Below are 16,901 nucleotides of genomic sequence, written 5' to 3'. Positions count from 1 at the left end.
TAGCACTGATGCCCAGCTACATGACTCCACAGACAGCCTCGGCATGGGGCAAGGGGTACTGCTGGATCTCTGCTGGCTGTAAGCTTGTCAGGGTGTTACCAAGTTGTGAGGCGAAGTCTGCCGGGCAGGGGTTCCGTCTGGACACGCTGAGCCTTCTGGCATGAGGCTGCGATCAGAGACGAAGGAACTGTGGGAGTGAGGACAGGGGCTGGCCTTCCATCTCAGAGTGTTTCTGCTGTTACTTTAGTCTGCAGTGGGAAGACAAACCCCTGGCCACTGACGTGTTTGGGACATCTGAGGGACCTAGAAACTACCAGAGGCCCCAGGTATCCTGACAAGTCACTGTTGCTCCAGAGTTGAAGCAGATCTTAGAAAACCACTGGGGAGTCTCTGGAGAGAGTGTGTGTGTGTACACAAGACCCCATAGCATGCTCCTGGTGTCATTCAGAGTGGACAGAGGGCTGGAGCCTCACACTACTAAAAAAGGCAGACTAGAAACTTGCTGAAGTGCTTTAGGCAAATAACCATATTCCAGAATTCTCTTATTTAAGAGAAGTAGCCCTTGTCCTACCGACCTCACTAGAGCTCTCTACAGAACAGAAAAGGACTTTGGAACTCCTGAAACCATAACACGACTCAAAGTGGGCGTGGTGGTGGTGTTGGAGGGGATGAGGGGAGGCCAGGCCTGTCTGTCTACCTGTTCTTGTTTCTGACCAGCGTGGGACTGCATGTGGGGACTCATCTTCTCTATCAAAGAAAACCTCACTTTGGATTTTGTGCATTCAAAATTTGCTCACAAGGAGTCAAATTACTTCAGAGTACTGTGTAATGTTATAGATCTACTGTATGAAAATCTTAGAAATCATTAAGTGAACCAGGAAGCCCATACATGTTAAAGGCTAGATAAATTTTGGGGATTTGTTGGTATTCAGTTTTTATGATTTCACTTATTACATACTGACAGCGAGCCCAAATAACTTAAATATGAAAGTGAATTAGAAGCTAAAAACAGTTTTTAATTAGCCAGGACAATTCCATGCCAGTCAATGAGATTTGGAGGTGCTGGACTCTGAGGGGTGTCTCTTGACATCGTTGCTGTGTTCAGACAGACAAGTACATTAGTTGGAAAGCAGGGAACTGAGGTTGGTCAGGTAGCAGAGTCTAGGGAGAGGCTGAAACCAAGAAGCAAGGCTGAGCTGCCACCTAAAGGGATGTGAGCAGAATCCAGGAGAGAATCATGGGATAGGAGTGGAGGAGAGAGCAGGGTGTGTTTGAAAGAGTGGCAGACTCTGATGGAGTGCTCTATGCTGGATAGTTGTATGTCAGCTTGATAGAAGCTAGGATCATCAGAGAGGAAGGAGCCTCAATCGAGAAAATGTCTCCATAAGGTAAGTCTGCAGGCAAGCCTGTGGGGCATTTTCTTAACTAGTGATTAACTAGTGATTGACGTGGGAGTGTTCAGCCCATTGTGGGTGGGGCCGCCCTTGGGCTGTGGTCCTGGTTTCTAGAAGAAAGCAGGCTAAGCCAGCCATGAGCAAGCCAGTAAGCAGCACTCCTTCATGGCCTCTGCATCAGCTCCTGCCTCCAGGTTCCTACTGTGTTTGAGCTCCTGTCCTGGCTTCCTTTAGTGATGAGGAAGTGTAAGCCCAATAAACGCTTGCTTCCCCAAACTGCTTTTGGTCATGGTGTTTCAACACTGCCATGGTAACCTTAACTAAGATAGGCTCTGATGCAGATCAGTCCCTTCCACACACCCACTTAAAGTCCTAGATTACATTAGTTATGACTAAATACAATACCACTGCTGTGACAATACACACACACACACAGAATCTGTCAGTGAGTCTATTATGGAAATTTTGGAAATCGTGGTCTGGTACCAATTTTACTACATAAACTTTATACAAATAAAACTGGCCTCAACAGACACCCACAGCTAAACACTGAACTAAACTCCTGGAACCCAGTTGCAGAGAGGGAGGACCGGACTGGTGGAACCCACAGAAACAGCTGACCTGCACAAGGGAAAGCTCATGGACCCCAGACTGATGGCTAAGAGGCCAGCATGGGACTGATCCAGACCCTCTTAATGTGGGTGTCAGTGAGGAGGCCTAGGAAATCTATGGGGCCTCAGGTAGTAGATGAGTATCCCTGATATAGGAATAGACTTTGGGAGCCCATTCCACGTGGAGGGATGCTCTCTCAGTCTGGACACATGGGGGAGGGCCTAGACTCTGCCCCAGATGATATGACAGACATTGGAGATGCCCCATGGGAGGCCTCACCCTCCCTGGGGAGCAGAGTTGGATGGGATGGAAGGTTGGGGGCACTGGTGGGGGACAGGAGAGGAGGGGAGGGAGAGGGAGCTGGGATTGACATGTGAAGCAAACTTGTTTCTAATTTAAATAAAAAAAGAGAAGGGAAAAATAAATAAAACTGACTCAAATATCATTTAACAAGAATTAGGCATTATTTCTTTCAGAGTTATTTGTAGAGTGTTACAGATATAGTAGAAATAGTTAATGTCTCGTCATGGGATAGAGTTAATTATCTGAAATAATTTCAAGGGTGTTAGTAAAAAGATCTTGTTTTTCCCACTGGTCTTTCCTCAAACCATCAGATCACTACCGCTTGGAAGCGCCACTGACTCATCTCCTTTGTGTGTATTGCTAGAAACTTCAAGTCCTGCTGCGGCCATCCTGATGCCAGTCCTGGCTACTTAACTCTTGAGCCTCAGCAACATCCCTAAGGCAGGCTTCTCCACTTCCTTCCAGCTTACCCCTGCACAGAGATATCATGATGCCTGCACCATGCATAACCGCACTGGACTGTGCATCTTGTTCATTGTTTCATCGTGTTAATTTTGAATAGCCAAGCAGACTGGAGAAACAGCTAGAGAACAGAAACCACCACATTTTCACAGTTTCATGTTCTATAGCACTAATAAAATCATTTGTGTGCTGCTTCCTGCAGAAAGTCCTTCGTGCTCCTGGATCGGGCTACATACTTCTCTATACAATGATAATATCCTATTGTCTCCCATTTTTGTGATACATGTATTACAACTGGCTGTATTGTACATGGCTGTCCTCTCCCTTCCCCCTAAATACTGAGTTCTAGTACTCAATGAAAGTAGCATCCACAATAACCTGGTTTACAGCTGACCCTCTGACTTAGTCACAGCAATGCTTACAGAAGAAAACATTTAATTGATGCTGGCTTGTAGTTTCAGAAATTTAGTTCGTTATTACCATGGTGGGAAGCATGGTGGTGTGTAGGCAGACATGGTGCCGTAGATGAAGCTGAGAGTTCTACGTCCTGGTGCAGGTAGCAGAAAAGGAAAGTCACTAAGTCTGGCTCGGGATTTTGCAAACCTCAAAACCCACCTCCAGTGACACACCTCCTTCAACAAGGTCACACCTCCCAATCCTTTCAGATAGTTGTCACTCCCTGGTAACCAAGCATCCAAATCTATGAGCCTGTGGGGGTCATTTTCATTCAAACCACCACACCCTCTAATACTCAACCTAGATATTCTGTTTTGTCTAAGTCTTGATACATAGACTATGATCAATAAGTAGTTTAAATTGAATAATGATTTTTAAACACACGTTTGGATAATATCAGAGGATTAAGGCAACTGAGGTAAACCGACCGAGCAGAACCCATGCTATCACAGCATTTTGGCTGATTTAGTATGTGATGTCACAGACCTGTTCTCAACGATGCAATGAATCAGAAAAGCAGCATTTGGTTGTATATGCCACTGTTTTCAAACTTATTTTCTAGATGTGCACAGGACAGCATCTTTGACATCTGCATGTCCCCCACAGTTCCTGCCTCAGTGAGTGCACCTGGATTTGCTGTTGTTAAGTACCGTTTGAAAAGAAGTTTGTGTTCTAATAGATTTACCTGGTTCTAAACATCTGTTGCTTCCTAACAAGTGCTGCATTCATGTAAGTGGCACCGGCACAGAGGTAAACAGAGCTCTGGCAGGTTTTCCATGAGGGAAACTATGTTTGCTTCCTTCATTAATTACTAATGGAGCATTAAGACACGAGTTCTCTCTGAGCCAAGTTGGATAATTCCTGGCACTTAATTCGAGGGTGCTTTCAGAAGCAGAGACATGTATTGACATACCAGAGAGCTTGCTTGCCCTGTAACAAGCACAGCAGTGGCTACAGAGCCAGGGTTTTACTAAACTTCAAGTATACTGATACCAAATGCACTGATCCTTTGGTTTAACCTTTGCAGTTTGTAGGTTAATTTGGAAAAACAAATTAATTTAGGGGAAAAAAACCGTATTCCCAGAGTACTTCTGAAAGCACTTTGTGACTTGGATAACACTTTATGAAGATCCAGAGTGGTTAAAAATAAAGACATCAAATAAGAGGAATGAGAGTAACAAGCTAAGAACAGAATTACAGACCATAACAATTACCTACAGAATTAAAATGAAGGATTTTATTCCTGTGGGCACACCAGCTAACATAGCATTAGAGTGACAGCATGAAAATAGTAGGAAATAAGAGACTGACAGATACTTATTAGTCATAGTAGATTTTTAGCAAATATGTCTTAATGTGAATTATGATAAAGTATGGAAAAGGACATAAGACAATATAAATAATATTGAATATTGACCATATTTACTTATGAGTTACACAAAATAGCTTACTTTAAATGTTCACATAATTAAAGTGGTCCACAAAAGAAATGCCTGTTTGTTTTGTTTTGTTTTGTTTCAAGGCAGGGTTTCTCTGTGTAGCCCTGGCTGTCTTGGAATCACTCTGTAGAAAAGACTGATTTCAAACTCACAGATCTGCCTGCCTCTGCCTCTCAAGTGCTGGGATTAATGCTGTGTGCCACCACTGCCCAGAAATACAAGTTTTTAACTTATTTTTATTTTATATGTGTGGGCGTTCTGCCAGCATGTATGTGTATGCAATGTACATGCAGTGCCCATGGAGGTTAGAAGAACATTTTAGATACCTTAGGACCGGAGCTATAGATGGTTGTGAGTCATTTTGTGGGTGCTGAGAATTAAACTCAGGGCCTTTGGAAGAGTACCAGTCCCAACCATTTTTTTAAATATATAAAATTTGTAGACATGCACTGTTATTGTGGAGCAATGGAATACAATGTAAGTACAAGCAAAGTAACCCAGCATGTCGACAGTGTCTGGATTTGAAGGCTAATGCTACTGAGGGAGGTAAGTTTGTCTCTTTAAGGTTAAACTTGAATCAAACATAACAGAGACAGTAATGGAAAAATACCTCAGAAAGATGCCAATGTTTAGCCATGATGATCCTACTTGGATATGTTTACAACCCCAAAGGAAACAACATGCCTATCCAAAGAGGACCGGGTTTGGCCAAAAAGACAAAACCAATATAGTCACACAGGGTCAAGGGAGCTTTGCCTGGCTGGACTTAGGTAAGGAGGCCAGAGGGGAAAGTCATGCTTCTTGTGGACATGGAATTCATGCACAACAGGTCATCCTATGATTTAAAGTAAACCCCCACTATGGATGTCTGTGGACACCCCATACATAGATTAAGGCACCAGTTTCCTAACAGAGTTGAAAATATGAAGTCTTCCTAAGAAAGGGTCTGGAGAAAGGAAATTCCCCTACCTTGTAAAGTGTCAGTGTTACAGAGTGGGGGGGAAAAAGGGAGGGAGAACTGGGATTGGAATGTAAAAAATTAATTAATTAAAGAAATGAAAAAAGTCAATGTTACAAGTGAAATAGTCCAGCAGTCAAAAGGCACAAGTAGGTACAGTAAAACAAGTTACCATGGGAACTTCTGGTTCACTGCTGTGTTTGTGTATGGATCAGGCACTTAGACGTCTGTTGCTGGCATGAAGGAAATGGGAACAGTTATTGGACAAATTAGCTGGGATAATAGGTTATATATTTTAAACAGTTAAAATAAATAATGGATTAAAGAGTTAATTTTTTAAAGTAAACTAAAATATCCAAATTCTGGTCATAACTCTGAAGAGGCAATGATTTCACAAGTCTAGACAGATAAAGAGAAATTACAAAGGAGAGTAAAAACAACTCGGACTATGCAAATATTAAAAGCTTATGCTAGCAAAATATTATAATAGCAACCAGAATTCAAAGTCAGACAATGGGAATGCTTGCAGAGAAGATGACAAAGGCCCGATATCTTTATTAAGTGAAATGTTTGTACAAGTTGATAAGAGAAACATAGTAATTCTAGAAGCATAAACAGACAAGTCATAAAAAAGGAAAATAAAACCAGTAAATAAACATATGGAAGACATTTGATTGATTTGGCAGTCAAATCCATTTAAATGAGCAAGAAAAAATATGAAATTTTATGAGACCCAATGTTAGAGAGGATGTTGTAAAAATGGTACTCTCATGTTTTGGTGATATTTCATAAATTAGTACCTTCTTTTTGGAAAACATTTGGCAGTACAATATCATGAGCCATAAAAATGTTTATAGCATTTGACCTAGTAATTTGACTTACTTCTGGGAACTTATCCTGATGAAAATTAATCCAAAATATGGAGAAAATTAAGGTCCAGAAGTAAATTGGGAAATGCTAAGTGTCTCACAATAGAGGAATAGCGAATGTGCCCCGGTACACTGATTAGCTATAAAACAGCATTGTTCTTCATAATACAGAAAGGGGCACAGGGCTACAAATGGAAAGAGTCTTGTGATTTGCTAAGAAATAAAAATTATAAAATAATTAACATTTTCTTACATTTACTTATGTGTGTGTATGTGTGCACATGAGGGTGGCTGCCCACTAATGCCACAAGAGGCTGTCAGATTTCTAGAGCTGGACATACAGGTAGTTGTCACTTCTGACTGTGGATGCTGGGAACCCAAATCAGGTCCTCTGGAAGAGCAGCAAACACTCTTAACCATTGAGCCACTGCCTCTGCCTCTGTAAAGATTTCTGCAGAAAAATATGTACAGAAGGGAACAATTGGAACAATTTTCAGTTGTTAGGTTGGGGTGGCAGGATTTAGCGAGTTTTTTCTTTAATTTCCCCCCATTATGTTCTTTTCATCTATTAGACCTCTGTGGCAATTGCTTCTTTGTGGGACCCTCATTCCCACTCACATCCATACTCAACTCCAGAGACCTGGTCACCTATGTGAGCATCCAAAAATCCAACCATCCCACCAGCTAAAGGGAACTGTCTCTCCTCCAAGCTCCTTAATGCGGTTTTAACATTCCTATGAGAGTCATGTGCAATTCACATTCTGAGGAAATGATCGATGTATACTGTGTGTCCATTTTTTTGCAGCTAAACCCAAACCTCAAGATGGCAGGAAGCGTTTGCTGTGTTTCCCCTGCTCACCAACCACAGTGCTTTGTCCATACTGTCTGCTGAGTAAATGTCAATTTCAAGATGTTTCTTCCCACGGCAGGTGGTGCTCATGAGGGTCTCCAGCACCTGGGTCCTTTTGGCAACATCCCTAATATAGTGGCAGAGTTGACTGGTGACAATATTCCTAAGGACTTCAGCGAGGATCAAGGCTACCCAGACCCTCCAAATCCCTGTCCTCTTGGGAAAACTGGTAAGGAACATGGCCTTGGGTTATAATGGGAGGTAATTGGAAATTCTAACCCCAGTTTCAATGAGGGTTCTCTCTGAAGAGTTATCGTCCTTTTATTTAGGGTGAGGCCTCTCTCCTCCCTGAAGCATAGAGCTCCCATGTTGGGTGAGCAACATGGGAGTTGGATACGACTGAGCCAGTATGAGGAGGCTGGCCCCAGATGACAGGAAATCCTTAGTCACTGCCTGGCAGCAAGCCCATCAGCCACCTTTTACTTTCTCTAGTGTGCTGGATAGGCAGGAAGAAAGACTGGCTGAGGGTGTGGGGATCTGAAAAAGTTGGTAAGATACAGTGTAGCACAGAGGTTCTTAAAGTGGGAGCCCTGGGCCAGCAGCAGCAGCAGCATAGCCTGGGAATTTGCAAGAAACGCAGATCCCCTGGCTGAATCAGGCTTACTGAAGCAGACACTGTGTAATGACCAGCCTTTGGGCACATTGAAGTCTGTGAGTCAAGAGATCTGAGTCCCAGGGTTAACCACACAGTGTGTCTTTAGGCTTCAGTCTCTTCATCTATAGAAATATGACCTACCCAATACCTTAAAGAAATATACAGTGTTGTTCTGGGTTATCCCACGCAAGACCTGTTTGACATAGCACTCTGTGCATGCGCTTAGGACACAGAAAAGAGCAGTCAGAGTGAGCAGTGAAAGGTGATGGATCCCAACACTAGACTCGGCCTCAGAATCTGCTTTCGCCTTCACTACCATTCCATGAAGCTAACACACACCACATTGTTTTGCTGACACAACTGGCAATCTAAAAATAGAAAATGTTTGCTAAATTTCGCTGCTCTTGGAGAAGAATCTCTTGAGACCACCTTCCAACATGTGTGATACAGAACAGCACAGTTGACTAACACAAACTAGAACGTTGGCCCTGCCTGCCCTGCCCTGCCCTGCCCTGCTCTTGCCTGAATCATTACCCATCTCCCCGCACAGAGCAGTTCAGCTCCTAGAATCGAACTCTCGACTTCAGGGCTAGAAGGTGACTTCTAGAGCACATTTTCAGTCCCACAAATCTCAGCTCGGCCCCCAGCAAGGCTTTATCACTACTCAAGGTACTTGAGAGTTACCAAAAGGTTACTGAAACTGCTGCTGCATTCCCACACTCTGCCTGGCATCCCTTTCCCACATGATAACTTTATTAGAAATGGCTCAGTGAGAAGTGGGGAGTCATATTGGGGAATTGCTGGCAGCACTAATAACTTCCACACTAGCTTCCTGGTGCTCAGGACTGAGACACTGCATGCCTAGAGACTTCAGTTCTGTCCCAAGAACTAGACAGCCTCCCTAATTGGGCTCCTCTCAGTGTTGACTTTGACAGGTCATTATCCCTTTGAAAAGTAGGAGGGGGCGGGGCTTCCTTCCTACCCTGGCCTTGCACAAAATTTCCCAGCCCCTGTCTTCACCTCTGTCCTTATATACCTTGTTTTATGATGCTGGGACTTGAACCCAGGGTTCATCGAAATGTATCTCCTGTACCTATTTCTCCTCTTTTTAAAGATGTTGTCTAAAATACATTGGAATCAGGAAGTTTTAAAAACTCACTCTTAGGGGAACCCTACCTAGTGATCATAGATCTTCTAGAAGATCAGAAGCCAGGAAAGATAACCTGCTTGTCTTGGTTTGAATGGGAAGCATGTACACTTCAGTGACCCATCACAGCTGAGCACTACGGCATAGCCCTGTAATCGCAGCCTCAGCAGGCAATGACATGAGGATTATGCGTTTGAGGCCAGTCTGAGTCACAGAGTAAGGCCCTCTGTGAGGTAGCAATGAAAACAAAAGCAAAATAAGCAATAACAACAAAACTATCTTGGAAGAAAGTTTCATTTTAAGGGAGGTGGCTGAAAGGGGCTTTAATTATACTGCAAGCCTTCCATGTGACAACGGTACCATGCTTTAATTATACTGCAAGCCTTCCATGTGACAACAGTACCATGCTTTAATTATACTGCAAGCCTTCCATGTGACAACAGTACCATGCTTTAATTATACTGCAAGCCTTCCATGTGACAACGGTACCATGCTTGGTCACCTTCATTTCTTAGGGCAACTAGGTAAATATTTGTATCTCATAGATAAATGAGCAGACTTAGAGAAGCCAGGTTAGCTTTAAAAAGCTGAACCTGCGGGGTATTGGTGGCACACGCCTTTCATCCCAGCACTTGAGAGGCAGAGGCAGGTGGATCTCTGTGCTAGTTCCAGGACAGCCTCCAAAGCCACAGAGAAACCCTGTCTTTAACCACCCCCCCCAAAAAAGCTGAACCTATATATCCCACAAGTGCTGGGATTTGTTCATTAAACTTGACTCTAAAACACATGCTACACAGCACCGAGACCTGTCTAAAGGCACTAGAGTGGTCATGAAGATATCACCCAAGAGGAACAGAGGAACTCGTGTGGGTGGAAAGGTATCACCTAAGGAAACACTTGATGTTGAAGCAAATGAAATATTCTAGTTCTTTCCAATAGAAACTTGTTTCTCACTTACGTGAAGGAAATGATAGAGGCAGATTAGCAGTGATCTACTGCATAATCTTGTGGACTCCATTAGTAGATGGTTCTGCTTCCTTGACTCTTGATGCCCCCACTCCTTGATCTGACTGGTTGCATGCATACTGGCACATGGGATGGAGTTGGGGAAAGTGGACTATCACAAGAAGGTTTTGGGGACAGGCCTGGAAGTAGAATATATCACTGCTACCTACATTCTATTGCCCTGGGCTCAGGCAAACGACTCCATCTTATTGCAAAGAAAGACTGGAAAATTAACCTTGCTGTATGCCAAGGAGAAAAGGGAAATGAGTTTGGAGGGCAGCCAACAGGTGTTTGCTGGCCTTGTGACAAGCAGAAGGAGATTGGAACCCAGAGACATTGTGATTTAGAGTGTCTGATATGAAAAGACTATGACCTTGGTGCGTCTAAATGCTTTTGATCAGTTAACTTTTAGAATAACAACAGATGTATTGACCACTTCTCAAAAAACTTTGTCCACAGCTGATGATGGATGTCTAGAAAATGCCCCTGACACTGCAGAATTCAGTCGAGAATTTCAGCTAAACCAGCACCTTTTTGATCCAGAGCATGACTACCCAGGCTTGGGCAAGTGGGTAAGTGCCTCTTCAGCAGCTGGTAGAGTTTTCCCTCTGATCTCTTGGGGCTGGCGATACCAGAGATGAACAGTACGCATGGGGGTGGGGAGGAAAAATTGTTTAGGAACAATCTCTGGCTGAGGTGGACTTCATGCAATTTTTATTCCAGACCACACTCGTGTGTCTATGGAGAAGTATACTAAGTGCATTGAAAGAGACAGAAATCTGGACCACACACTCTCCAGGGGCTATTCTGCTACACTCCACAGTCTGGGTCATAGCATCCTCATGTCTCCCTAGTGCTTAATGCCACTCCATAGGACTTCATGCCCCTCAATAGGATTCTATGAAAAGGAAAAGACTTTTTCAAAGGAAAAGACACTGGGAAAATTTGAAAAGTTGACCTCGAGACTAAAGGAGATGATCTGTGCATATCTCTGCAGAATCGAGGAAATAAAGACATCCAGACTTGGAAACAGGCACACATAAGTCTGCCTTGTGGAAAGAGAGACAATCTCCAGATGTGTGGCAGTGAGCTTGCTGTCGGTTGCATGCAACCATGGGTAGCTGTCAATGAAGGGTGTTGTTTTATAAGCGCTTGGAAAGACAAATCATGGCCACTTGGCACTGGTGTGCTAAAAACAAGTTTTGTCGATCTGCCCATATTATTCCCCTGCCAGCATTCTGTATCTTTGTGCCAGCTTAATGAGGGAAATAAAACAGGCATGATGCACTTGGACTTCATCGAAGCATTTGACAGGGTCTTTTATGATCTCCTATTGGGAGAGGTGAAGAGACACAGCCATGTCAACAGAACATCACCAGAAGACAGATTGTTGAAGAGTCAGGCAGGAGGGGAGGGAAATGGCACAGGGTACCCTGCATATTTGCATGCTGCCACACTCCACATTTTTATCAATGTTTCTAAGAAAAACACAGATCACGTACCTCCTAGATTCGCTGTGGTTGACACAAAGTTGGAAGAGAGCACTTGATGACCAAGTCGGTATTCAAGAAGATCCCAACAGGCTGGAACAATGAGCCAAGGAAGATTCAAACTGAATGGGAATATGTCTAGGTGCCTGTGGTTGGGCCTGTGTAACCCAATGCTGAAGCCATTTGAGGAAAGCGGGAAATGCCGAGCAGTGGTCAGTGCCTCTGTGGAATGAGTGAATGAGGAGTGTTCCCTCCAAAGACACTGCAGGTGACAGAAGCCCCTCTGACCTCATCCGTCCCTTCTCAAGTCAGTGCTAATGACACTGTTGTGTTGCAATGCACACTTAAGCCTTGAAAACAAACATTTCCCTTTCTTCTGCATTGTTTTGGAGGAAGAAATTTGTCCTCATTAATGATCACTTTGAGCTTTTTTTGTAGTATCTCATTTCATGTTGCACTGAGTCAGTTGAGTTCCCTCTGCCTTCAGAATATATTTGCAAATTAGGGGAGGAAAACTTTTGAGTTAACCTTGCATCTACAATTTGTATCATTCTCCTTCCTCTGACTCCTTCCCAACTCTTTCTCTCTCTCCTCCCCCACATATATAGTTCTGTTAGGGAGAATTGTCTTGTAGAACTATTTTCAAGCCTTCTCCTACTGGTACAATTTAAACATAAGGAAAAAATAACTTGGACATTATGAAAGTCTCCTCTAAAATATATTCCAGTAGAATAGTAAGAGGTAAAATCGAGAGAGACTAGAGACAGAAAGATAATGGGGAAAGTAAAAAAGTAGTTCCATTTATGGTGGTCCTAAATGTAGTGATGAAGGTAAGAATTTGTGCTCTGCTCTTTCAAAGGGGATAAACTAAATAGAATGGTGTAGACATAGCCTAGGAGATGAAGGGAGGGAGAGACAGAGAGACAGTCTATATGAAAGGGATACTATAAACTCTTCTTGTGAGGCATTTTAAGAAGAGAGTATGAGATGCATTAAGTATTTGTGTGCCAGCTTAAAGGAGTAAGGAAAAGCAAGGAAAGAACAAATAATCAAGAGGACTTCTTGGAAAAAACCCACAATAGATGAGCATGGCATGGCCAGGCAGAGACCAGGTTCAGAAGGGAGTCACTGGGTTCGTAGCCTGCTTTACTTTAGAAACTATGCTAAGTGCTCAGTCTACAGTTGTGAAACAGGTTGAAATGCAAGGCATGAAGACAAAATTAGCCCAGTTTTTCATTGATACAGTACAAGGCCAGGTCCCATTGCTAGGAGAGATTGAAGCCTAAGGCAGGGGACTATGTGAGGCCTGTGGGGCTGCAGAGATGAGGTACTAAGAGGAACTGGTGCTGAAGTCCTAGGGGAGGGGCTTCGCTAACTGGAAGGCTGGATCTGAGAACCAGAAGAAAGACAATTGAGGAAATGTCTGAGTGTGGGCAGAGCCTGTCTGTGCTGTGATGGAGGGGAAGAGAAGGTAGCTTCCACGTTTATTTATTTTGTGTGTATGTATGCATGTATGTATGTATGTTTGTTTGTTCATTTGTTTGTTTGTTTGTTTGTTTGTTTAGAGGCAGGGTCTTTCTAGGTAGTTCTTGCTGTCTTCAAACTCAGTATGTAAACCAGGCTGGCCTAGATCTCAACTCACAGAGCTCCACCTGCCTCTGCCTCAGGGCACTGGGATTAAGGGCACATGCATGCGTGCGTGCGTGTGTGTGTGTGTGTGTGTGTGTGTGTGTGTGTGTGTGTGTGTGTGTGCCACCATGTCCTTTTCCTCAGAAGACTCCTGTCATCAAATTCCACTCACATCCCTTTTGCTTCCTTCCCTCTCCCTCCTTGGAACACTGCCTTGCGCTTCTCTCTGTCACCCGTATTCACTGCGCACATCAGAGCTGGAGTAGAATTTAAGACCAAGTATAAAAAGTGCTATCACAGACCACTGGCCAAGGAATGACATCCATGCCTCTTCTCAGCTCTAATTATGTGTTTGTTTACCCTTCAGTTTCCTTGTTTATTTTCTCATTACCACCTAGCAATAAAACAGTGTTTGCTTGATCTCTGTGTGGAAGTGTGAACTGAGTCTTTCTCCCTCCCTCCCTCCCTCCCTCTCTCTCTAAAGCAGCCTGGGTATTTATACAGAAGACAGACTCAATCAAGTCTGCAGCTCAACTATTCTTTCAACTCTCAAAACCCTTATCTCTCAAACTTCACACAAGTCCCCCTGCCTCCTTCCTGATGATGCCGCCTTCCTGTTATATTATCTGGAGCTGAGTTGCATCTTTAGCAATGATTCACACATTACAAATACCAGTGTCTGTCTTGTTTCCTGCATGATTCTTTCCTTGTTACTGCATCAAGACATGATTATTAAATATACTCCATATGACTTCTGGGTCCTGTGGTGGGTAATGGGAAGGCACCAATAATTGCTATATAATAGGAAATCATAATATTTGTGGAGCTCGTGCTACATGCCAGACACTGCACTGGTATTTTACCTCAGTCGTCTCATCTCATCATCTCAGGCTGCCCCTCCTCCTCACTCTCATTCCATTGCAACCCTGAAGGTCTATGAGCAAAAGTTGATACTACCCTCTTGCCCCAGTCAGTTACAATCCTCAAGGCCTATGGCCAAAGGCTGGTGTTAGCCTTGACTCTTAATACACTTACTTTCATGTCAGAAAAACAAATGTTTCTCCTTTTCCAGTGCTTTATACAACTTTCACTAGAGCCTGAGCTGGCCCATGGGAGACAGGAAGAATGTGGTCTCTCTCTGACTTTGTTTATTTTGCATGGCTCTGCCACATTTGCATTTTAGAGTACTCTCTAGTCCTGGTTTCTCTTAGGTTTCCATGTTATTAGACATGAGCAATGTTTTTCATTTCTTCCTTGAGTTGACACATAGTAATTGTACATATTTATAGAGTACAGTGTGGCATGTCAAAACACACAATGTGTGATAATTAGATCTGGGTGATTGGCATATTTATAACTTCAGACTGCATTCATTTCTTTAAAAATTTTGTAATTTTATGAGTATGGGTGCTATGTCTCCGTGTATGTTTATGCATTACACACAGAGGCCAGAAGAGAGCACTGGGTTCCCTGGAGCTGGAGTTAGAGACAGTTGTGAGCTGCCATATGAGCGCTGGGAATGGAACCTGGGTCCTCTGAAAGAGCAGTCAGTGCTCATAACTGCTAAGCCATCTCTCTAGCTCCTTTGTTTTTATCTTTATGTTGAAATATTCCGAGTCTCCACTGTTGTAACACATACAGTAATTGCTAAGATGGTTGATCCACTGTGCTAAAGGACAATTGTAGTTATTGCTCCTTCAACTGCATGTACCTGTGGATTGTCACCATGCTTTCTCCATCTCCCTCACCCTCCCCAGCTCTGGCAGTCACCTAGTCTCTCTGTTTTCACATGACCAACTCTTTAGGCTTCTTCATTGTCATGCTGTTTATGTGTATCCTTAGCATTTTGCGCCAAAGGGGAGTGCATGATGTCACTTTGTTTCCTGTTAGTGGTAACCTCATTCCCTTCAATAACGTGGTATTTCTCTGATATAAAATCATTCCAATTGAAATTAAATAGTTAACTTGTGGGAAACTACTTTGAGACTGTAAATATTCTGATCTCCATGACACTGCTAGCCAATACGTTTTGCCAATTCGCTAACCATTTCATTGATGGTGTTTACCAGAATCAATTATAACCATGGTAATTGCAGAATCATGCGTTTTGCTCTCTTGTTTCTTCATTTGGTAAGTTGTATCCTACTCCCATAGGGAGCTTCCATTACTTCATTTCTTGTTTATAAGTCTACTTCTTTATCTGGTACCTCTTTAGATTCATCATTACTGAGTGTGATGTTCACAATGCCCTGCATTTGACTGGTAGGACTTTCTTCAAGCTGGCTTTTCTTTCCTTTGGACACAACTTGTTTGAACACATCCTTACTTTCATGGTCAATCAGATATTTAGCATCACTAATCCTTGTACTTTCTATAGCCTAGCCCTAGAATCAGACAGTTCCCTAAAAAGTTATCCATCCCCCAAGGTCCTTTAGGAATGGAACTGGGTTGTCCAAAATCTTGATGAACTTAAACCAGCTGCACTCCTGGAAATTAGGCCACTCCTCCCCAAGGAACTAACAAGTGGTTGTCAGAGGAGGTGGCTAATTTATTTTCATTCATTTTGTGTACTTTTTTTTCATTCACATCACACCTGCCAATCTCTACCATCAAATCCACACTGATGCAGAGCTAATTGGAGAAAGCTCAGCCACATATTCGCCACGGAGAGGCGGGAGCATGAATGTGCCAGTCCTGACCTTAACTCTCCAGGAAAGCAGGGGCATCTTTGAGAAGAAGATTTCCGGACCTTCTGTACTTCTCTTCATAATTTCCCCCAGGATCCAAAAGGGAGGGTGAGATGTTGCTACCTTCATCTCATTTGCAGCATGCTGAAGCTGTGCCCGGGCTGATGGGCGGTGGGCTCCACTGCACCAGCCTGCAGGCCCCTCTGCCCTCCCTCAGTTCAGACAGCTAAAAGGAGTGATGTATGTGAGCAGTCACTGTCCTCACCCTCTTTACTCCAGTCTCCTTTCGAACTCTGGCCTGAGCACCCAGAACATTGTATGTGCATTACACTGGTCTATTTACATTCAGACACTGAAATGAAGACCAACTACAATATTCTCATTTCTCAAGGGAATCGTCAGCAGACCTGCCTTTTCACCCTCCTGATATTTACTTAATCCACACCCCAAGAGAGCCAGAGACAGGGTCTCTGGGCAGTGCCTGTGGAGGTGCTGCTCCTGGCACAGACCCCGCTCCTGGATATTTGAGGTTGGGCAAAGCTGCCCCTTGTAAATGGCAGGTTGTTGTTTTAATGAACAGGAAAACAATGAAGATCATTCTTGGCATTTGTCACTCTCATTTTCATATCTACCACTTAAATATTCTGTTACTAACAAGACAACTCGGAGGATTAATTTGTTCTCCGCCAGAACTCTGCCGGCTCTTTTTCCTCGAAGTCAAGGTTAGGGTATCATAGTTACAGCTATGATTTGAAAATAAAATAACATGAGTGAAACACCCTCATGCCTTTTCTGGTTCCACATTCAGGTTAAGTGTTCTGTCTTTTATAGTCTCTACTAGATGGCAATGTGTTGAGCATGTGTCTGATATTCTAGAGCTCATTTAAGTCCACCATGTCTGACACACAGCAGTATGTGGGAACACTTAAACTGTGGTCACAGAGA

The 16,901-nt window shown here is 43.3% G+C and overlaps 1 protein-coding gene across 1 annotated transcript in view; it reads left to right on the top strand.

Moving 5' to 3' along the window:
* Positions 1-16,901, top strand: part of LOC101825530 (neuroendocrine protein 7B2) — a 46,932-nt gene that overhangs the window by 25,245 nt on the left and 4,786 nt on the right. Inside the window, exons 3-4 of the mRNA XM_013117834.3 lie at positions 7,423-7,572; positions 10,610-10,722. Of these exons, the coding sequence (XP_012973288.1) occupies positions 7,423-7,572; positions 10,610-10,722 (263 nt within the window). The remainder of the gene's footprint in view (positions 1-7,422; positions 7,573-10,609; positions 10,723-16,901) is intronic.

This window comes from Mesocricetus auratus, unplaced genomic scaffold (genome assembly GCF_017639785.1).
Source record: "Mesocricetus auratus isolate SY011 unplaced genomic scaffold, BCM_Maur_2.0 Super-Scaffold_100004, whole genome shotgun sequence".
Lineage (NCBI taxonomy): Eukaryota > Metazoa > Chordata > Mammalia > Rodentia > Cricetidae > Mesocricetus > Mesocricetus auratus.
Note: the sequence above shows the minus strand (reverse complement) of the source record. Positions and strands in the feature narration are given on the sequence as shown.